Here is a 22,985-nt window from a genome sequence, read left to right as displayed (position 1 = left end):
CTCCTGCTCTGTCACGTAGTCCCAGCAGAAAGCAGGAAGACAGAATGGTTATCACCATTAAGTGAGTGAGACCAAAAAATCCCTTGGATGAGTAGTTTGATTTCCCCCATGAAAGGGCAGGATCTTTACACGCCAGAATCTCTCAGCGCATCCACCCCAGAAGGAATGCCCGTGTCCTGCAGAGGAAGCAGTTTCTTGTCTCCCATGGATGCTGACTCCCCAGGGTCATGTTTGAGAATGGCGACCTGCACTAAGGACTTACCTTCTTTTGTTTTTGGCTAAGTTGATTCAATACACCTACGATACAATTCCAACCACTACTTTCTGAAGCCCAACCCAAGAAAGAGATCTAAAGTCAGAGGGAGTGGTGCCTGTGGTGTATTTTGAGTGAGGTAAGGGGTTTCTAAGAGTTTGATAAGTCTGACTGCTAAGGACATTCATGTTTAGAATCTAACCCCTTTGACAGATACAACTTTCAGAATCAAGTGTCTGTGAAGAATACACAAATAGCTTTCAGACACAGTGTAAAAAGAATGCAAGTGTTAGAAGCTCAGCTCAACAAACCTTCCTTAGCTCCAGCTCTGTGGTAGTACCTGGTGGTCACAGATGAATACGACACAGGCATCCAGTGGAGAAGACGGAAGGGGAGGGATCCTACCTTTGTCCCTGACAAAGAGCTTCAGGGAGGGAAGGAGGGAAATAGACATTCCAAAAGGAACCATCCTGGGCAAGGCCTGGAGGGCAAAAGGAGGGTTTTAAGTAGTGTTTGCTCAAACATGTTGAGGATTGCAAAAGGTTTTCTTAAGAAAGTGGCATTTAAAAGGATGTCTGAAGCCTCAGGAAGCCTCCTCAGACTCCATACAGCCTTTCACTAAATGATCATAGCATGCTGGGCTTTCCCTTCATGTCACTTACGACAGTCTGTAATCATGCATTCGTCTGGTGATGTTTTAATGGCAATCTCTTCCACCATGCCAGGAGGACAGAGAATGTGTCACCTTGCTCACCACTATATGCCCAATGGCTGGCACATCACATGTGCTCTATAAATGTTGACTAAACAGGAGTGGGCAGGCTCTGCATTAGGAAGAGGAAACTAAGAAAGAAACACTATGGTGCTGACATGGGAGAAGTGTGGCTAGCCCAAGGCCGGGGTGCGAGGCTGAGAGCCCTTGCGTGCCAAACCAAGGAGTTTAACCTGAAGGCTAGGTAGCAGGTGGACCCCTGAGATAAACTTGCACAGGCAAGTGATTCACTCAGGACAGAGGGCAGGTAAACATGATTCAATAAACATTTGGGCACCCACTGTACACCAGGCCCTGTGCTAGATGCTGGGGATTCCACAGCCCATCTGATGTTCTCAGCTTAGTGAGAGAAGACAGGCAGGAAGTAAGATGGCAAAAAATAAAAAAGGTCATTTCAGAGACTTCAGGATGTGAAAGACACAAAGGGTCAGGAGGTGATATTGGAGCTAAATTTTAAAGGATGAGGAGTCAGCCATGGAAGAGCTGAAGGCAGGATATACCAAACCAAGGGAACAGCCAAGAGGCTAGAGGCTGGGCAGCAAAAGGGTGGGAAGAGACCAGGCTGGAAAGGCAGACAGGGCCAGATCACATAAGCTCTGATACAGTAAGAAGTTTGGGATCATTTTTTTAAAATCCTATGGGAAGCATAAAGGATCAGTGGGGGCAAAAAAAAAAAAAAAAGTCAGGGACTTCTTAAGAGGACAATGGTATGTATAAGATAAATACTAAGAAGGCCTGTGAGTGCTTTCAATTCTCACTCATCTCCAAACTGAGAGATCTCTGAACCAGAAAAAGATAGAGCTCCATGTTTTGGAGGCAGATGGACCTAGCCTCCACTTTCCAGAGAAAACTGCCTCCTGTAAATCCTCAAAGAGAAGGAGGGTCTTGTTTATCAGTACAGCTTCATTATACCCAAAGGCTCAAAAATTACTTGCTAAATGAAGTAAATTAGAGAAAGACTCGAAATTAAAAACAAGAGTGGTGAGGGCAGAAGACTTTTGCTTATGGCACACGTTAAGTAGTAATCAGCGGAAATATAATAGTACTCATTAAAGAGTGAGTCTTATAGCTTTACGACCCAGAGGAGGAGAGGTTCTAGAAGCAGACAGGGCTACCAGGGAAAAGGCTCAGCATTTTAGGCTGAGCTATTCTCCTAACTGGATGTGTAACTACAGGTAGGCCACCTCCTTCTCTGGGCTTCAGATTGCTTGAATTAACTGACGGAGCTGGAGTATTCACCAAAGAATTTCTGGGGGACTTCCAACTCTCTCTGTAGTTTTATAACCATCCATCCCCCTTCTCTGGCGCAGAGGAGGTGCTTCATGAATATTTGCTCTATCAATGAAGCCCAACATCTCATTTTACAACACTGGATACCGGGGCCTGGAGGGGTTAGGTGGGAGCTCAGGCCCAAGGGGCCAGTTTGTGGCAGTGTGTGCGGGGAGGCCCTCCGACCTGGGGCTCGGGTACTTCTGAGCTCTTGGGTAGAGTAACATCAAGGAAGCAATAGGTGGTCGGAGCTCAACTTTGGGGTGGGAGGTAGGCAGGGTTTTCCCTGCAATCCACTGGGCACTAGATTGGATAAGGATGTTCTGGGGTCACAATGCCCAGGCTCAAACCCCAGCTCCACGATTTGCTGGCTGAGTGGCTTTAGCCAAGTCTTCTGTGTCTAACTTTACTCTTCAGTAAAATGTGACCAACAACAGAGCCTGACTTACAAAGATCGCAGCGAGATCTATGAGACAAGCCAAGCAAGCTTCCTTGAACAGTTCCTGATAGGTAGCAGGGGGCTCAAAAACATTCCCGTTAGTGGAACTCCTAGCACTCCAGCACAGCACACGCTACCCCGAGTGGCAACTTTTCCGGACGCGCCTCTTAAAGGCGCGTGCAAAATGGAAACACGTGGGGTATGGCAGGAGCGGTACTAATATTAACCACCATACATTCCCAGTTTCGAGCCACACGCAACGTGCTCGGCACTTCCCGTGCCCCAACCGGACCTAGTTTACGACTTCCTACGCACAGGCCCCTCTGAGGTCAGGGTTCGGGCTTCACTGTGACCTTGGACCAGCCCCCTTCCCCCCAGAGCTTCGGTTTTCTCATCCGCAAAACAGGCGTAGCGACCCCCAGCCGGCCCGCCTCCGAGTGTTCCAGGGTGGGCACCTGGACCGCGCCTCCGGTGGCCCGCGCCCGGCGTGGTCGCGGGGCGCCGGGGCTCGAGTGTCTCCCGCAGGCCCTCGTAGGCCGGTCTCCATGGCAGCCCGCCCTCCCTACCTTCCTGCCGGCAATAAGACATGGCTGCAGCCCGTCCCTGAGACCTTGCAGAAGCGGCGGTGGCGGCAGCTGCACCTTTACGCCGTGACCTCCCTCTCCTCTGGCAGGGCGGGCCCCTCCGAAGCCCGCGCGGACCCGCCCCCTCCCAGGCCTGCCCGCCGCGCGCCTGCCTCGGCGCCCTCGCAACCGCGGCCAGGCCCACCTCGGCCGGAAACTACATTTCCCAGCAGGTCGCGCGCCCCTCGACAGCTCGCCAGGCAGTAGAAACTACATTTCCCCGAAAGCTTTGCAGTGCGCAGGCGCATCAATGAGGTACGGCAACATCCGGGACCCTATCGTTTCCAGGTCGTCTCGTCTGCGCATGCGCAGAAACACTGGGCACAGGGGGCAGTAACTGCTGTTAAGTCCCGCTTGGTCCTGGAGTCTAGGCGGATTTTCGAAGCTGGGGCTGGCAAGAGGCCGCTGGACACCACGCTCCAGTCGTCAGCCCACTTCCTAGCTGAACAGCGCGAGGCGGCGGCAGCGAACCGGATCCCACCATGGCCGCGAATGTGAGTATCCCCGGGCCAGCCGGGCCACACCCAGGCTTCCCCGTCGCCCTGGGGCTCTTCCCCGGGGGCCTCTGGGTCCATTTCGCCGCCTGAAGCTCCTCCGTGCGGCCGGGCCCGCATCTCCCTCTGCTTGCCGTGTCTCTGCCTTCGCCAGCTCATCCCTCTGTTCATCTCTCGGCCTGTCCAGGCTTCTTTTGTCCGTGTTCCTTGGCCCGCCTCGTCCTCGGCGTTCGTGCGGAGGCGGACTCGGACTCGGAGGTGTTGCTCCCGTACTGGGATCTGCTTGTACGCCTCTCCGCGGCCCCTCCTTGCATTCCCAGTTCCCTCCTGTACTTCGGGGCCCTGAAACTTGCGCATTATGAGAGCTGGACGCGACCTCAGAGAGGGGGCCAGTCCCTTGGGAGGGAGGAAGGCGCTCCAGCCCAAGTGGAACTGTCCAGCAATGGACAGACAGGGCTGTCTAGGCGAGCAGAGAGCTCTCCGCGAGGCTCTGTAAACCGAGGCTGTGATGCTGCAGAAAGCTTAGGCTGGCCTGGGAGCGAAGGAGTTGGGGGAGAGGGAGCATTTTTCTACTGTCGGGGCCCCTCCTCCTCCTAGCAAGGATTTGGCTGGAGAAGGCCTGGCTGAGGGCTGTTCCTTCAAGGCCTCTTCTCCCTGCGACTAGCCTTTCTCGGGAAACTGTTTAAGCCCAACATTCATTCAACAAGCAGCGCCTCCTACCAGGGCGCTGGGTGTGGGAGAAGCTGGTGACTCACCTCTCCGCTCGTCTGTGAAAGTGCTTCTAGGGCCCGCTTAGAAGCCCAGCCAACCCCAGACACACCCTCTCTCCTGCTTTGGTAGAGTGTCCTAGCAGCTCTCCTCTTGTCTGTCACACCCTATTTCCAGACACCGCCTCTGTCCCCAAGCGTCCTCTCTGCCTCCCACACCCCTTGAGAGGCCAGGGTGTGCATCACCCGCAGCCCTAGTACACTTTGTCTCGGGTTAGTATCATCCACACTCCCAGGACATTTCGGGCCCACAGGAGGGTTAGAAGCCTTGAATGTTGTACCTTTTTTTTTTTTTTTTTGAATGTTGTACCTTTTAGAAAGGCCTCAGAGGTATTCCAAGAGACTCAGGCTTGGCCAGACGAGAGAGTCAGGAGACCAGCCTGTCTGTAGTATGTGGACTCTTCGTCTGCTCCCATCACCACCACCACCACATTTTACAGATGGGGAACTTCCCTAGCAGGGGAAGGCACCTGCCCAAGCTCTCGTGGCCAGCTTGGCATGCTGTGACACGGGAATATGCTGAAAAGGGCAGGCTTTGGAGTTAGGGAGACCTGGGGGCAATCCAGATTCTTCCACCCAGTAGCTGTGTGGCTTTCATCTCTCCAGGTTTATGTAGCCTCATGGATCAGTTACTGTGATATTTAAGGGAGACTGCTTAGCACAGTGCCTGGTGTGTGGTAGGTACTTAATACTTGAAAACAAGCCTGTCCTCGCAGGGTAGCACAGATGGTCCCAGTGGATAGAGATCATCTTGGGTACATTGAGACTTGACCCCTCACCAAGGAATATACATGCATTTGAGTATCCTCTGCTGCCAAGCATTTTTTGATTCATCCAGTAGCTGGGTTCACAATCAGTATAGCAGCAGCAGTACCTGTGGTGAAGGTACTATTCCCCTCTCCACTTTGTAAGTGAGTAAACAGAATCAGAGAGGTAGAACAATTTACCCAGGCTTACACAGCAAGTGATTGGTGAACCTGGGCATCGAACCCAGTTCTGTCCATTTCCAGGGCCTATGTGTCAGCCTCTGTTCCCACCACTCATTGCTCATTTCTTCTGACTCCTGAGTGCTGGGACTGGGAGGGGATGTGTCACTGGGGATGTCTGTGTGTGTGTGTGTGTGTGTTTATATAATGTGTGTATACATGTAATACATAATATATGTATATATAAATATGTGTGGATTTATAGATCCTTTATGATCCTCCATGTTTACTGGGAATTTTGGTTCGGAATGTGGGCTGGGTATGTCATATCACTGCCCACCTCACCCCTCGCCTAGCCTGAGGGGCACCCTCCTGTACCTCTCTTCCTTCCCTCCAAGGCCGTCTTTGAGCCCCCTATCTTGATGCTGGCTGAGGGGAGGCCCAAGAGGAAGCCACGCCTTCTTTTCCTATTGCTGCCTGCAGCTGGCTCCCAACATTCAACTCATATTGTAGCCCAAGAGATGCGGAGCACAGACTGGAATGAGTAATGGGAGAGTAGCCTCCAGTCTGCCCGGATTTGAATCCTAACTCTTCCTCTTAGAAGCTGTGTGATCTGGGAAGATGACTTAACCCCGAGCCCGATTTTCTTATCAGTGAAATGGGGTCGTTATGGCATCTAGCTCTTTGGGCTTGCTTGTGGGCTGGCCTGTGATAGACCGGTGTGTTTGCCATTGTCATCATTGTGATGGTCACCTGCCCCTATGTGGTGATTCACTCACCTAATGTTTCCAAATGGCATGGAAAGTCAAGACGACTTCTGGATTCATGGACATCTGGTCACTGGAGGCCTTGGCTGGTGATACTCAAAGACAATCAGAATCAGAATGTGCCATCAGCTTTGTCCAAGCAGAGACTCTGACTCAATTCACTCCTCTGGCCCCCAGTGCCAGGATGGGGCCTGTCTTAGCTGGGCCCCACTTTACATCTTTGTGACTTTTGTCAGCTCACCCCCAGCCTGGTGCCAGCCCAGTATCAGTTGTAGGGAAACCTGGTAACATTTCTACTAGCTAACACGTGTACAGTGCTTACCACTCCCTAGGCCCTGAGCCCCCAATAACTATGTTCTTTGGTTCTCACCACAACCCTATGCACAGAGGAAATGGAAGGCACAAAGTGGTGAAATTGCTTGCCCAAAACCCCGTAGCTGGTATGTGGCAGAGCGTAGATTCAAACCCAGTTCTTCTGGCTCCAGAATCCTGCCCTAGACGATGACACTTTTGATCAGCAGTGGATGCACCCCAAATCATGCCTCTGTTATTGACCAAAGCCTGATCCACTCACCCTTGAGTTTGAGGCCCACTGTGAACCTGCCCAGAAATGCCTAGCTCCGAGCCCTTTCTTCCTCCATCGCTCCCACAACGCAGCCAAAGCAGATAGGCAGCTGCTCCCCCAGAACCACTTCCTACTTCCTCATCACTGCTGATGTGGTTCTCCCTTTAGGGATGCTCTTCTCCTAAGGTCTGCCTCTAAGATTCCACTCAAGGGAGCCTGCCTTGATACCCAGGTAGAAGGGGTCACTCGTTGAGCACCGAGTCCACCCTCGCACAGGACACTCTGTGTGACCTTCTAATATTGTTTATGGTTGTGACCTCACTGCCCTAAGACTACTTCTGACCCCACAAGAGCTAGCACTGCTCTCAGAAAGCTCAGCCACTCTTTGCTGAATTTAATTAAAAATACATCTCTAATAACCTCTTTGTAAAATAGCTTGGCAGTTTCATAAAAAGTTAAACATGTATCTTCTCTGTGAGCCAGCATTTGTACTTCTAGGTATATTCCTATGGGAAATGAAAGCACATGTCTGCGTAAAGGTTCATATATGAATATTCACAGCAGCATTATTCATAACAGCGAAAACCTGGAAGCTGCCAAGATACCCATCCACTGACCAATGATTCAGCACATTGTGGTATAGTCATAAGTGGAACACTACTCAGCCATGAAAAGGAACAAACTCCTGATAAACACCACAACATGGATGAATTGCAAAAGCAGTGCTCTGAGTCCAAGAAGCTGGGCAGAAAGGAGTTGGTGCCCCGATTCCAGTTTTCTCAAGTTGTAGAAGAAACAAAACTAATCTACAGTGGGAGAAATTCAAATTCAGATTCAAATTCAGAGAATTGGCAGGAAAGGGGCACAAAGAAACTTTTTGGAGTGATGGAAATATTTTGTACCTTGCTTTAGATGTTGGTCAAATGGAATATACTTTTGTGGAAACCTGCCAAACTGCACATTGAATATCTGTGTGTTTTTACCACATACAGTTAAAACTAAAAAAAAAAAAACAAAAAACTGAGAATAAATAGCAAATTTAATTTATTTTGAAAAACTAATTTTCATTCTGTGGCTATGTTTTTTTTTCTTCAGTATTCCAGTACCAGTACCCGGAGAGAACACGTCAAAGTTAAAACCAGCTCCCAGCCAGGCTTCCTGGAGCGGCTGAGCGAGACCTCGGGTGGGATGTTCGTGGGGCTCATGGCCTTCCTGCTCTCCTTCTACCTAATTTTCACCAATGAGGTAAAATGTCTGGGGTCTTCCTGTGCAGAGTGAGAGTCCCCACCATGTCAGAGAGCAAAGGCCATGAACCCAGAGGCTGGATTTGGTAATAAAGGGCCTAGATTTTACAAAAGAGAAAGAAGGATACTGAGTTAATCACAGTTTTTTCCATTGTGATCCATCCCACAGCTGATGTGAGCAGGAAGGGGAGTAGATCAGTTCACACACCTGAAAATCCAGGGGTTAGCACCTGCCTCAGGCGTAGTTGGATCCAGGTGTTCATGCTGGGTCACCAGGAATCTCCATTTCTTCATCTTTTGCCTGTTTTTCTCTATTATGATGTTTTTCTTGGGCAGGCACTTCATCTGTGATGGCAAATGTGGCCCCAGCAACTGGCTTACGTCCAACCACTCAGCCCAGGGAAGAGAAAAACCATTTGTTTCTCTTCTTTCTTTTCCTTTCCCCTCCCTCCCTCCCTTCCTTCCTCCCTTCCTTCCTTCCTTCGTTCCTTTCTTCCTTCCTTCCTTTCTCTATCTCTCTCTCTCGTTTCTTTCTCTCTCTTTTTCCTTTTTTTTTTTTAATAGGACCTCATGATGCAACAGTATATTTCTAAATCAATTGAGCAACAGTTACAGGGCAATCTCTCAGTGTCCTGGCTTGGCTCTCAGTCCTCTGAATCAGTCTCCATGGCCAGGGGTCACTCACATGTTCTGATAGGCAAGGTCTGGGTCACATAATTTGAACAAGGGTTCAGATCGACCTAGGTAAACCACATGGGCTGAGTAGGGGAGAGGAGAGCCAGGCATGGTGGCTCAGGCCTGTAACCCCAGCACTTTGGGACACCAAGGAGGGAAGATCGCTTGAGGTCAGAAGTTCGAAAGCAGCCTGGGCAACATAGCAAGACCCCATCTCTACAAACAACTTAAACATAAAAATAAAATTAAAAAAGAGAAGGCAGAGAAAAATGGGGAGAAAGGGACAGGCAGGCAGAAACATCAGCTGTTCCCACCACTGGGGCAGTGCTAAGATTTGTGGGGGCTAGTGGGTACCAGTGGGGCAGTGGGAAGAAGTCTGCCTGGGAAAGCAGGAATCTGGGTTCCAGTCCTTACTCTCCACTTGCTAGACCTCAGTTTTCCAACTGTACAGTGGGGAGATGGGTCTCAGTGCTCCCTGAGGCCCCATCCTACCCTAATACTTTGCAACAAGCACAGTCATGCTGAGCCACCCCTGAGCTGTTGAAATTCCCACTCCCCTTTGCTCCCAGGGCCGTGCGTTGAAGGCGGCAACCTCATTGGCTGAGGGGCTCTCGCTTGTGGTGTCCCCCGACAGCATCCACAGTGTGGCTCCGGAGAATGAAGGAAGGCTGGTGCACATCATTGGTGCCTTGCGGACATCCAAGGTAGGCTTGGCAGGGGATGCTGACCTGCCAATGGCTCGGGGCTCATCCTGAATGTTGTCTGGCTGAGGATTTGAAAGCATGGGCCTTGGAGATGGTCACACATGGGTGTGATTCCTGACTCCACCGCTCAGCAGCTGTGTGGACTTGTCTATCCTGAGTCTCGGTGTCTTCATGTATAAAATGGGGACGGTAATGGTAACAAGCTGTGGCCAGCCTTGAGGATTTGGTGAGATTAGGTAACTAATGTCTTGGTACAGTGGCTGGCACTCAGGGAGTTGCTCTCATGACTGATGACCATGTGTGTCCAGTGCAAGGCCACAAAACTACCCCAGGCACCAGAGCTTTCCTGTTACTTGAACACCCTGTGTGCTGTTGGCACCATGCCATTGGGCCATGCAGCCCGGGCCTATACTGCGAGGGTCATGATCATAGGCACTGTGTGTAAAGAACCTGGGACAGGGAGTGTCCTCGATTCTCCCCTGCAAAGCAGTGTAGGGCTCTCTACCCTTGTCCCCTTCTCTATTTCTTCCTCTTCCAGTCCAGCTTCCCCTGAGCCAGGCTTTCTGGGTTGACATGAATCTTTTTTTTCTTTTTTTTTTTTATTATACTTTAGGTTTTAGGGTACATGTGCACAATGTGCAGGTTTGTTACATATGTATCCATGTGCCATGTTGGTTTGCTGCACCCCTTAACTCGTCATTTAGCATTAGGTATATCTCCTAATGCTGTCCCTCCCCACTCCCCCAACCCCACAACAGTCCCCGGAGTGTGATGTTCCCCTTCCTGTGTCCATGAGTTCTCATTGTTCAATTCCCACCTATGAGTGAGAACATGCGGTGTTTGGTTTTTTGTCCTTGAGATAGTTTACTGAGAATGATGTTTTCCAGTTTCATCCATGTCCCTACAAAGGACATGAACTCATCATTTTTTATGGCTGCATAGTATTCCATGGTGTATATGTGCCACATTTTCTTAATCCAGTCTATCGTTGTTGGACATTTGGGTTGGTTCCAACTCTTTGCTATTGTGAATAGTGCCGCAATAAACATACGTGTGCATGTGTCTTTATAGCAGCATGATTTATAGTCCTTTGGGTATATACCCAGTAATGGGATGGCTGGGTCAAATGGTATTTCTAGTTCTAGATCCCTGAGGAATCGCCACACTGACTTCCACAATGGTTGAACTAGTTCACAGTCCCACCAACAGTGTAAAAGTGTTCCTATTTCTCCACATCCTCTCCAGCACCTGTTGTTTCCTGATTTTTTAATGATGTCCATTCTAACTGGTGTGAGATGGTATCTCACTGTGGTTTTGATTTGCATTTCTCTGATGGCCAGTGATGATGAGCATTTCTTCATGTGTTTGACATGAATCTTATCCTTTATTTTTTTGGTTTCTTTGATTCTGTTTGAAGCTTTTGTCTGATCCAAACTATGGAGTCCATCTTCCGGCTGTGAAACTGCGAAGGCACGTGGAGATGTACCAATGGGTAGAAACTGAGGAGTCCAGGTGAGCTGTCGGGGTGAAAACTCTGTTGGGGTAAAGGAGGAGTGAAGTGTAGGTGTCAGGATAACATGCAGATACCTTTCATTTTGATGCCTTTGAAATTCAAGTATAACATCTTCCTATCAGAAAAGTGTGAAATTATCCCCAAATTAATAGCCAGTGATTTGGAAGTGGCAAAAATCCAGTGAAGAGTGGCTCCAAGAGGAAAGGGGGATTGAGTTGCTCCCACATCTGGGAAGTTCCAGAGATGCATAAGCTTGAAGCATGACTTGGAGCAGGCCTGAAACACTGTCATTAGGATCAGCATGTCACCCCCGAGACCTCACTGCATCTCTGTGTTCAGCCTTCCCATCAGCCGTGTTGGTCCCATCTTCTCTCCACTTACAGCTTATCGTTTCTGACAGGAGTCCCAGGGCAGGTTCTCGTTGACCAGGGCTGGGGTCACCTGGAGCTGGGGGGTGGGTTCAGCCCCACCTGAATCATATGGACTGTGATCGACGGGTGGGGAGGTGGTGGGAGGGGCAGGAGAAGGGCAGTTTCAGGAGGTCCCCCGCAGGGCTGTCCTGGAACAGAGGATGCAGCCAGATCTCTGAGCCCAAAGGGCAGGGCTGGGCCCCTTGGTGTAACGCCAGTGGGGGCAGATTTCAGCTCAGGATGGGAGAGCGCTTTCCTCCAGGCAGCGCCTTGGAGGGCAGGAGCTGGCTGGCTGTCAGGATTGAGTGCCCTGTCTTGGGGCTGGTGTAGAGAAGGCATCTGCCCCATCTGGGGAGTCTGATCTGGTAGCCCTGAGGTTGCTTCCTGCTCAGATGCTTAGAGATTACACTGCCTGGGGCGACGAGGCTAACCCCCCGTGGCTGCCTTGCTTTCCCTGCAGGGAGTACACGGAGGATGGGCAGGTGAAGAAGGAGACGAGGTACTCCTACAGTGAGTGCTGGGCCCCTTACGTGGTCTCTGCCCATGGTGGGGGCCCACAGCAGTGGCTGGACAGCAGGGCTGTTGGTGGGGCCATGAGAAGGATTCAGCACCAGGCATTGGGATCCCTGGGTGCCAGTCTTCAGAGCCCTGCTCTCCCACCCATCCACTGAGGCTCCCTGACCCACCCCTTTGGCTGTGAGATAGGAGGAGCTGGGCTGGTGAGTCTCAGCCACGTGCCACTCCTACCTGGGCTCTGAGTTGATTCCTCTCCCTGAGCAGACACCGAATGGAGGTCAGAAATCATCAACAGCAAAAATTTCGACCGAGAGATTGGCCACAAAAACCCCAGGTGAGAGCCAGGCCCCAGGCCTGAGTGCAGCTTTGTCTACGCTGGCAGGTCTCCAGCCTCAGTTTCTTCATCTGAATAACAGGATTGAGTTAATCCTGCCTCATGGGTTGAAAATGTGGGACGTGGTTTTGAGACCAAGCCCTGTGCTGGGCACCAGGAACACAGAGACCTATCTCCCCTGACCCCAGACAAGCTCCCCGCAAACAAGGCACAAATGTAAGGCCTGCACTAAGCGTCTAAGGGGATTTGCACACACGGGGCCAGGGAAGCATTTTGTTAATGGTTTGCCATGGGTGGGAGGACAATCAGGACAGACTTTCCAGAGGCAGCGGCATTTGTTCAGGCTTCTCAGGATTTCAGCAGAGGGAGGTTAGCTCCACGGCATGCCAGTGGTGAGGCGGGCATAACACTTGGGTGTGGCTAGAGAGCAGGCCTTGTTCAGCAATGGTCTGGGCTGTGCCAGTAAGATGGTCAGGGAATGGAATGCTCTGGGAGGGGCTGGTGAGGGGTGTAAAGTCCATGCAAGATATATCTGACAGCGGTGGGTGGGGCAGGACAGGCTGGCAGGGGTCTAGGCAAGAGGGTAGGAAGCTCCAGGGAACAGGAGACAGAGTGAGGGCGCTCAGCCCAGAGGAGGGGGCACAGGGCCCCTGGGGGTGGACAAGACAAGATGTCTGCTGTGCCTGGGCTAATCTGGACTTGCAGGAACCCCCAGGTGGGGACCCTGCCCAGCACAAACAATCCAAAGGGACCCAGGCAGCTGCCACACTAGTGCCCATCTCTGACAGCTTCCTCTCTCCCACAGTGCCATGGCAGTGGAGTCATTCACAGCAACAGCCCCCTTTGTTCAAATTGGCAGGTTTTTCCTCTCGTCAGGTAAGTCTCAGGCCTCTCCAGAAGAGCTCATGCCAGAAGCACAAGGCCTCTCCCAGGGCCGGAGCTCCCAGCACTCAGCCTTTAGATGGCTAAAGGCACAGGATCAGTCTGCACCTTTCCCAGCACCATGCTTTGGGGGGCGAGGGGAAGGCGAATCCCCAGGAAGCAAGGGCTGACGTAGAAACCCCACCCCACTCCATCCTACCAGGTTCCTCTGAAATCTGGATTGTTCCAGAGAATGACTCAGGCATGCATCCTCACCCTGTTGCATGCTGGTGTCTGCTGAGTAGTCTCTGCTGAGACAGTCCTTCCTCAAGCAGACTCCGGCTAGTAGTAGACATGAGGTGGCTCAGTGCTCTCAGCCTAGGGCTCCCCCTCTGAGCTCCACCTGTCCCAGGAAGGCACTAGCTCATCACAGGCACCCCCCATTGACTCCAAAGAGAAGCTTGCAAGGGATAAGGTGGCACCATGGGCCAGAGTAACCCTGGGGCTCTGTTCCTGGGCCTGACCCATGAAGGTGGGAGAAGATACCAAGGGCCCAGGTAGCCCTGGGGAGGCTGGATGATCCTGGGCCTGGCCTGGCCGCTGTCTGCTTTGTTGCTGGATGGTGCCTCTGTGCCAGCTGGGCCTGTCCTCAAGTAGCTCTCAACCCAGGAGGCGAGTCAGGCTTGGACGTGGATGGCCATAACCTTGATGGAAGGGAAAAGGGCTAAGGCCACTCCCAGTGCTGTGGTCATTCTGATTTGGTGGGAGTGGGCACAGGGAAAGCTTCCTGGAGGAGATGGTCTAACCCAGGGGAAGCCGTGGACGAGACAGAGTCAGAAAAAGGCACTGCAGGCGGGAGTGCCACATGCGCAGGCTCCAAGGGCGTGGTGGAAGGGGGTCAGGCCAGGGACTTTTCAGATTGAAGTTTTCACCTGGTCCCATGGATTTCTAACCACTCTGGCCCCCTCAGGCCTCATCGACAAAGTCGACAACTTCAAGTCCTTGAGCCTGTCCAAGCTGGAGGACCCTCACGTGGACATCATTCGCCGTGGAGACTTTTTCTACCACAGCGAAAATCCCAAGTATCCAGAGGTACGCGGAGAGGCTTGGGCTTTCCAAATAGGAGGGTCAGGGCCCTAGGATCAGGTTCCTGCGCCAGGCAGATTTAGTTCAGTTGCATGCACAGCTGCACTTGGCCAAGTGCAGCTGGAGTGGGAGAGGTGCTCTGGGTGACGGCACAGGCTGGGCACGGGTGTGGAGGTGGGAGAAGAGCCTGAGGGGCGTAGCCGAGGCATCCTGGACCTGAGCCTGGGCCAGCTACTCCCTTCCTCACTCTCCCTGCTTCTCTTCCACCCCCAGGTGGGAGACTTGCGCATCTCCTTTTCCTATGCTGGACTGAGCGGCGATGACCCTGACCTGGGCCCAGCTCACGTGGTAACCTGGCTTCCCAGGGGCAGACACTAAGTCAGAGCCTCACGACTTCCCCGGACACAGACACCTTGGTCAATGTCAGGAGCGCTGGGACCCCCTTTTCCCTGGGGAAAGGCACATGCTCGCACGCACTCTCAGCCAGCCATGCTTCTGAGCAGTTTCAGAGCTCCATGTTCCCACAGCCATCCATGGACCCCATGTTAAGAAGGGCAGCTCAAAAGGGGTCTCACAGTCGTGCCTTATGACAGGTGTTCCAGTCACACACAGACCCTCTCCCCAAGCCCATTTTGATCTGTCAATAATTGGTCTTACGTTCCTGGCCTATGTGCAGTTCTGCCCTATCCCCTGCTCTGCCCACTGCCCAAGGTACTGCCTGGAGCTTTGAATGGAGCAGCTCAGCCAGAGCTGCAGGGATGGATGCACCCCCAGTGGATGTATAGAGAGAGAAGCCCCAGGGTCTCTGTGCTCACTTCCCCGGCCGGCACCCAGTCCCGGGAGGGTGGGCCATGGCTCTCGTGGGCGTATCTCCCACTGGTCACCCCTCAGCTCTAACACCAGGTCCTCTGACCAGGTCACTGTGATTGCCCGGCAGCGGGGTGACCAGCTAGTCCCGTTCTCCACCAAGTCTGGGGATACCTTACTGCTCCTGCACCACGGGGACTTCTCAGCAGAGGTGAGTGCTGTGCCCCACTCGTACAGTAGGGGAACAAGCATGTCCTTCCTTCCTTCTAGTGGTTATTTAATAAGATCACACTACCAGGGGTCATAGCCAGTGAATGAGGCAAGAAGAAGAAATAGCAGAATGTTGAGTATCCCTCATCAAAGTGTTTGACCAGGAGTGTTTCAGATTCCAGATTTTTTTGGATTTGCAGATATTTGTATATACATAATGAGATCTCTTGGGGATGAGAACCAAGTCTAAACACAGAATCTATTTATGTTTCATATATACTTTGTACACATCGCCTGAAGGTGATTTTATACAATGCAACCCATCACATGTGGTCAAGTGTGGGATTTCCACTAGTGGCGTTATATTGGCATTCAGAAAGTTTTGGATTTTGGAGCACTTCAGCGTTTGGGTTTTTGGATTGTGGATATTGAGTCTGTCATGAACCCTCAGTGTGCAGGACTGTGCTAGGCACTAAACTCACTGTGCCTCACAGACTGTCCGGTAGAGGAGTGAGAGTGACAGAAACTCGTAAGTACTGATGCATTGTGCCGAGTGTTGGAAAGAGGAGAACAGGTGCTCTGATACCAGTGGATGTCAGAATAGGACATCCGTTTCTACAGTGATCAAGCAGGGCCTCTGACAAGTGAGTTTTGCTGATGAGAAGGGGTTAACCCTGGAAGAATCAGTGGTCAGTCAGTTCCAGCAAGAACCGCCCAGTCCGGGCACGAAAGGGTTCACCTTTTAAGGGGGCACCCAGAGTGCTGTGGTCACAGCCCAGAGCGGGGAGAGGGAGTGGGTGGGGGGTCTTCACCAAAGTCTGTGTCCTTCCAGAACATCAGGAGGGTGGGGAAGGGTTTTGGGCCTCAGCTACCTGAGTATTCCTCTCCCATTGTAAATAGGGAGGGCTATGCCTCCCCCGGGTCCCAAGGAGAAGGGGTGCCAAGATGTGCTGATTAGTTCAGTTCTATGCCTTAAAAGTTAGCCTGTCTTCTCTAGGTAGGCAATCCTTCTCTGCAGCAGAAAAATCGAGTCTTTAGTTTTTCTGTTGTTGATGAACACAGGTATCCCTGGTGGGGCACTCTATACCTGCCCTAACCAGGACTGCTGGAGTTTTCATTCCAGAAGGGCCAGAAAGGGGCAAGGCAGCAGACAGGTGTCAGGGGTTAGCTGTGACCTTTTGTTCCTATTACTAGATCCTCAGCAGCCATCTGTCCCGTTAGCCTCCAGCGTGTGGTGGTGCTTGGGCCTCACCAACTTCTGGTACCTGGCCAGGGCTAGGGTGTGGTCAGGCTGTTGCCCAGGAGCCCAGTTACCAACCTCAGGGTAGGGCTGCCACCTCCCAGCCTAAAAGGCCATGAGTCACCCTTCCACCAGCAGCTGAGGGTCCCCAGTGAGTTTCTAAAATTAGGAGGCCCAGTCCAGGCCTTGCTCTCTCTCCCAGGGCTGAGGCCCAGCTCACAGAGCCGCCCCTCCAGAGAGGAGTGGATGGGGCCCATGGCTTAGGTTATGCCCCAGAAAGGAAGGCCCTGCAGTGCAGATGCTCAGGCGGCCTCCTCACCCCCTGGGCCTCCTGCTGCTTAGCAGCCCCAAAGCCCTGTCTTCCTCCAGCCCAGCCCCCACCCCCACACAAGGTCTAGGGTCTCTGCCAAGTGGAAGAAAAGGCCCAGAGCCAGGCAGGCAGCTCAGGGCAAAAGTCAGGATGCCCCGATTCCAGTCCCAGGGGCAGGAGAGTACAGCTGCCCAAGCAGGCACACTGCATACGGCCCTGGCACTGCCTCCCACCTGCTATAGGACCTTGAGCTGGTGCTGATCTCTCAGGCTGTTTCCTCATTCGTGAAGGAGAAAATGTTTAATTACTATTAGTAATAGTCACAACATCCCTAACTGGTTTGGTTGTTGAGGATTATTCATTCATTCAGCAAGTTTTCATTGAACACCAGGTACTTCACAGACATGCTCCCTGCTCTTGGAAATGTAGCGTTTAGTTAACTGCTTGAGGTGAGACCTTGGGCACATGACTTATCCTCTCAGAGCCTCAGTTTCCTCGTCTGTAAAGTGGAGGTAAGTATTCCTACCTCATTGAGTGAATCTGAGAATTAAATAATACTTGTAAACACTTAGGACAGTATCAGATAAATGGTGAGTGATAAATGTGACCTGTTTTTGTTGTTATGGACTCCGAGAGAGGGCCCGATTCAGATCAGAGGGTCAGGGAAAGCCCTCTGAAGAAATGGGGTTCAAGCAAAGCTCGAAGAATATGTAGGAAGCTGGCCAGGCATGACTACAGGCAATCGCTGTAGGCAGAGCAAACCCACGCACGGATACACAGAGGCAAGGACGCTCGACCTGGACTGGGGACAGCAGCCAGCAAGGTCAGGGCACCGGCAGCAGGGTCGGTGTCCGGGAGGTGTGGCAGGGCTCTGGCAGGTGGCTGTGTGGAGAACACGGAGTGGGTAATAGAAGCAGGGCCAGTGAGGCTCCTGCAGGCAATCAGTGGTGAGAGACTCGGGAATATGTGGCCTGGACTGGATGGGGTGGTAGGGGAGGAGCAGGTCATGTCTTTCCCATAGATGTGAGTGGGTGGGTGGGTGTGCCATGTGCTGAGATGGAGAAGGTGCCAGTGTCAGCACTGGACAGGCTGAGATGTCAAGTGGAAACGTTGAGGAGGCGGTGGAGGTGGTGGGAGCCGCAGGGCTGTGAGGCCCAGGAGAGGGCCAGAAATGCAGCTTTAAATTGGAGGGTCACGGCATATGGAGGCCAAGGAAGCAGATGGGATGTCCGGGGAGAGAGTATGGACTGAAGCAGCTAAAGAACTGCAGCATCTAATGGACAGGAAGAGGGGCAGCGACAGCGATGGAGCCTGAGAAGGAGGGTGCAGTGTCCCCAAGCCATGTGGAGAGGGTCTGAGATTAAACAGATCACACACAGCGCAGAGCATGCTGCCCAGCAGGCATGCTCAAACCTGCTCAGGGGTGGTGGGGAGGGTCCTGCTCATTCCAGGTGAGACTGTGGGCTGAGGGCTCCAGGTGCTGGCAGGCTCTGAGCTGAGGAAGGCCCGTACCTTCCACAGAGATCTCATGCCTTGCCCTGTGCTCTGCCAGATGGGCAGAAGGACTTAGCCCTGTAGGAGGCTTGCCCCACCTCCCTCTGGCCTGTTCAGAAATGGCCAACAGCTCCTGAGTTGGTACAGCCCCCTCAGGACCTGCCCTGCCGATTGGGTACGCTGCTGGCCCTCAGCATCCTGACCTGCCCCCACCTTGTCCTGCAGGAGATGTTTCATAGAGAACTAAGGAGCAACTCCATGAAGACCTGGGGCCTGCGGGCAGCCGGCTGGATGGCCATGTTCATGGGCCTCAACCTTATGACACGGATCCTCTACACCTTGGGTAGGTGTCGGAGTGGGTCACTGCCCTCCCTTCTGTATCCCCAAAGGGCCTCCTCTGCCTGTCACATCATCTCAGCCCTTCCGGCCTGATGGGATGGCCCTTGTGCAGATACCAGGCATTTGGCTCATCTCTGTGTCCCCGCTCCATAGCCTTGGGATGAGGGAGCAGAGGAAGGCAGGTTTGAGGGCAGGAGCTGCCAGGGGCGAGGCTGGGTGGGGCTGACTCTGGGGCACTGGTCTCACTCCACAGCCTGAAGGTTCTATCTGCTCGCTCGATCATTTGCTCATTCCTTTGATCCACAATTGAATACCACATGGGAGCCTGCCAGACCTGCATTTGAAATCTCTCACGTCCAAGCTCTGGATGCTTGGCCTTTCCCTTCCCATCTCAGCTTCAGTCACCTCACCCCTCACATGCAGCGTTGTATGAAATGTGGCAAATAGGAAACACCCAAAACTATCATGCTTCCTTCCTCACTCCAAAACCTGGGCTAGATTGGGGCAGCCAGCAAGTCTGGAGCATGAAGGAGAGTTCTGGGCCACTCCTTGACCTGAGGTTGGCACCAGCGAGCCCAGTAGGAGCCCCGTGGCCCAGCGTGGTTCGGGATCTGAGTGCCCAGGGTGACTAAGTATGTTCTGGGCCCAGGAGGATGGGGTTCCTCAGAGGACTCTCCATCCAAGCCTTTCCCTGTTGTATGTCCCTTCCAGTCACATGATTGGGTCAAGTCTTCTCTGGGTGCCAACAGAAACCTCTTCCCCACTCAACATGCACAAGTCAGAAGAGGTCTGCCTGCACATCTTGGGCTGTCTGAGCTAGGGGGGACCACTTCCTTTGTTTACAGTTGGGAAAACAGGCCCGGGAAGGGAAGGACTCTTTCCCTGAGCCTTTCTTTGGACAGCTGAATTGAGCTCAGAAAGACCAGTGACGTGGTGGGCACATTAGCGAGAGATCAGCATTTAAACGGAGTCCTCTTTTTTGCCTGTGTGACCTTGGGCAGACCAGTTCCCTTCTGGAGCCTCGGTTTCCTCATGTCTGTCTCAGTGGGCCCTTCTTTGGATCTCTGATGTCCGTGATCCCAATTCACTCTACAACTGGAATGCGCCAGGCTCAGGACAGACTTAAGAGCGTGGAGGGACCCCCAGGGTGGGTGGGGAGAGTCAGGAGCGCAGCAGGGAAGCACACAGTCCCCCATGCGTTTGATAAATACCAACGTGTGTAAGACTCCACAGCAAGAGACAGACAAGGCTCAGAGCAACGGCTCAGAACCCAGGCTCTGGGCCCATACGGTCTTGAGTTCAAATCCTGGTTCTGGCACTTTCTAACAGGAGGACTGGTGGTGAGTTTCTTAATTCCCTGAGTCTCAGTGACCCTATGGGTAAAATGGAGTTAAGAAGAGTACCTACCTTACAGGGTGGGCATGAGCGCTTCGTGAGATGGTGCACATAGGCAACGTTCAGAAACGTAAACTTTGCTTATTATAAGGGCTGAGTAGCAGTGCTGTATGGGAACAGATCAGGATGAGGCCAGGTAGTGGCTTGCAGGGTGTGCTGCAGGCAGGATGGGGCACCAGGGCTTGCTCTGCAAACCCAGTGATTCCAGACCATTGGTGGCCTCCTGGGAACTGAGTGAAGATTCCTTGAGTGGACATCAGCTATGGAATGCCAACCTGGAGAGGTCACACAAGGCAAGAATAGGGTAATTCCTCATGAATTTAGCTGGATTTTGGGCTTTATCCTATTGGACCAATAGTCTGTGAGATTCTTGAGGAGAGGCCAATGCTTAGGCTAATTTATTTCCTCTAGCACCTGCTGGTTCAGTGCTGAGCACATAAATCATCAGTAACATCCTGCTGCATGAATGAACCAACACCTCTAGGAATGGCTGAGAGGCCCAAATAGGCACCTACAGGAGGCTCCACCCACAGCCTCTTGTATGTGTGCAGGACCCAGGTTATTTCTAGCATTACAGGCACATGTCTTTATACTGGCCTCAGACTACTCTCCACATAAAGTATTAAAGTTTACAAAGCACTGCTACATCCTCTCCCCTGGAGCAGGGTAGAGTGGGTGGCTTAGACAATGGGCCCAACCACGCAGCTCATAGCAGAGGCTCCTGTGCTCCCTTAGCTCTCAGAACGAGGCTCCTTGCCTTCCACCCCACTGATCCTCTCCCCTCCTCATGCATGTAGCAACATGGGCCCATCCTCATCTAGGGACGGGAGCGATCTGCTGAGCTGGTGAGGTGTAGAGCAGGTGGCACCTCATCACCTTTCTCCTTTCCACAGTGGACTGGTTTCCTGTTTTCCGAGACCTGGTCAACATTGGCCTGAAAGCCTTTGCCTTCTGCGTGGCCACCTCGCTGACCCTGCTGACCGTGGCGGCTGGCTGGCTCTTCTACCGACCCCTGTGGGCCCTCCTCATTGCCGGCCTGGCCCTTGTGCCCATCATTGTTGCTCGGACACGGGTGCCAGCCAAAAAGTTGGAGTGAAAAGATCCTGGCACCCGCCCGACACCTGCGTGAGCCCTAGAATCCAGGTCCTCCCTCACCTCTGACCCAGCTCCATGCCAGAGCAGGAGCCCCGGTTGGTTTTGGACTCTGCACCCCCTCTCCTCTTCAGGGGCCAGACTTGGCAGCATGTGCACCAGGTTGGTGTTCACCAGCTCATGTCTTCCCCACACCTCTTTTTGCCAGTAAGCAGCTTTGGTGGGCAGCAGCAGCTCATGAATGGCAAGCTGACAGCTTCTCCTGCTGTTTCCTTCCTCTCTTGGACTGAGTGGGTACGGCCAGCCACTCAGCCCATTGGCAGCTGATGACGCAGACACACTCTACGGAGGCCTGCTGATAAAGGGCTCAGCCTTGCTGTGTGCTGCTTCTCATCACTGCACACAAGTGCCATGCTTTGCCACCACCACCAAGCACATCTGACCGTGAAGGGCGGCCGTTAGTCATTACTGCTGAGTCCTGGGTCACCAGCAGACACACTGGGCATGGACCCCGCAAAGCAGGCACACCCAAGACACAGTCTGTGGCTAGAACCTGATTTGGTGTTTGAAAGAGAAGAAACACTGAAGATGTCCTGAGGAGAAAAGCTGGACATATAACGGGCTTCACACTTATCTTATGGCTTGGCAGAATCTTTGTAGTGTGTGGGAACGCTGAAAGTCCTATTTAAGTTTTTCTTCATTACTTTGCTGCTTCGTGTGTACTTTTCCTACCCCAAGAGGAAGTTTTCTGAAATAAGATTTAAAAACAAAAAACAAAAAAACACACTTGAATGATTAATATTACAGACTGTTACAGGAAACACCCTTTAGTCTGTCAATTGAATTCAGAGCACTGAAAGGTGTTAAATTGGGGTATGTGGTTTGACTGATAAAAAGTTACCTCTCAGTATTTTGTGTCACTGAGAAGCTTTACAATGGATGCTTTTGAAACAAGTATTAGCAAAAGGATTTGTTTTCACTCTAGGAAGAGAGGGTGGAGAAAGCACTTGCAAACCTCTGGCATCGGAAACTCCCCTATGCACTTGAAGATGGTTTCAAAGATTAAAGAAATGATTAAGAGAAAAGGTTGGAAGCTTTATACTAAATGGGCTCCTTCATGGTGACCCCCCGTCAACCACAATCAAGAACTAAGGCCTGAGGCTTGCTGTACGATGCCCACACCTGCCTGGCTGCTTTCACCCGGGAGTGCTTTCGATGTGGGCACCTGGGCCTCCTAGGGCTGCTTCTGAGTGGTTCTTTCACGTGTTGTGTCCATAGCTTTAGTCCTCCTAAATAAGATCCACCCACACCTAAGTCACAGAATTTCTAAGTTCCCCAACTACTCTCACGCCCTTTTAAAGTATGTTGTAACCAGGATGTCTTAAATGATTCTTTGTATACCTTTTCTGTCATATTCAGAAACCGTTTTGTGCCTGCTGGGAGTAATTCCTTTAGCAACTAAGTATTTGGTAGCTGAATAAGGGGTCAGAACTTCTGAAACCAGTGATCTGTAATCATCTGGATTGGCCTGGGGTGCCTGTGCTATAAATGAGTTTCTTCACATGAAAAACACAGCCAGCCCAAGATGACTTATCTGGGTTTAGGATTCAATAATATTCACTAACTGCTTATTACATGAGCAATTTCATCAAATCCCCAAACTCTTAAAGGATGCTTTCGGAAAACACACAGTATACCTAGATGATGACTAAATGCAGAATCCTTGGGCTTTGGTTTTTTTCTAATAAGGATTTTAAATTACTGCCGACTTCAAAAGTGTTCTTAAAGAGAAAAATAATGTTAAGAAAAATTTGAAAGCTTTGGAAAACCAAATTTGTAATATCATTGTATTTTTTATTAAAAATTTTGAAATTTCTAAA

At 51.8% G+C, this 22,985-nt stretch overlaps 2 protein-coding genes across 9 annotated transcripts in view; one reads left to right on the top strand and one right to left on the bottom strand.

Moving 5' to 3' along the window:
- Positions 1-3,511, bottom strand: part of CHCHD4 (coiled-coil-helix-coiled-coil-helix domain containing 4) — a 12,755-nt gene extending 9,244 nt beyond the window's left edge. Inside the window, exon 1 of one of the 2 annotated variants that reach the window (XM_055259386.2) lies at positions 3,300-3,511. In XM_055259386.2, coding sequence (XP_055115361.1) covers positions 3,300-3,321 — 22 coding nt within the window. In that variant the 5' untranslated portion in view covers positions 3,322-3,511. Of the gene's footprint in view, positions 1-564; positions 1,686-3,299 lie in introns of those variants that run through there. The other variant, XM_055259385.2, reaches the window with a different exon arrangement.
- On the top strand, positions 3,503-22,985 carry TMEM43 (transmembrane protein 43). 7 transcript variants are annotated; one of them, XM_055259379.2, is made up of 12 exons: positions 3,503-3,850; positions 7,971-8,120; positions 9,364-9,498; positions 10,916-11,010; positions 11,882-11,931; positions 12,202-12,271; positions 13,077-13,147; positions 14,103-14,224; positions 14,492-14,566; positions 15,135-15,236; positions 18,505-18,622; positions 20,907-22,985. In XM_055259379.2, exons 1-12 carry the CDS (start codon positions 3,839-3,841, stop codon positions 21,107-21,109), a joined length of 1,203 nt encoding a protein of 400 aa, XP_055115354.2. In that variant the 5' UTR covers positions 3,503-3,838; the 3' UTR covers positions 21,110-22,985. The 7 variants fall into 7 exon arrangements, with proteins under 7 accessions (XP_055115354.2, XP_055115357.2, XP_055115356.2 ...); XM_055259382.2 differs by having other exon boundaries at positions 3,632-3,850; positions 14,492-14,563; positions 18,508-18,622; XM_055259381.2 differs by having other exon boundaries at positions 3,632-3,850; positions 14,492-14,563.

Source organism: Symphalangus syndactylus, chromosome 21 (genome assembly GCF_028878055.3).
Source record: "Symphalangus syndactylus isolate Jambi chromosome 21, NHGRI_mSymSyn1-v2.1_pri, whole genome shotgun sequence".
NCBI classification, from domain to species: Eukaryota; Metazoa; Chordata; class Mammalia; order Primates; family Hylobatidae; genus Symphalangus; species Symphalangus syndactylus.
This window is presented reverse-complemented; position numbering and strand designations above follow the sequence as displayed.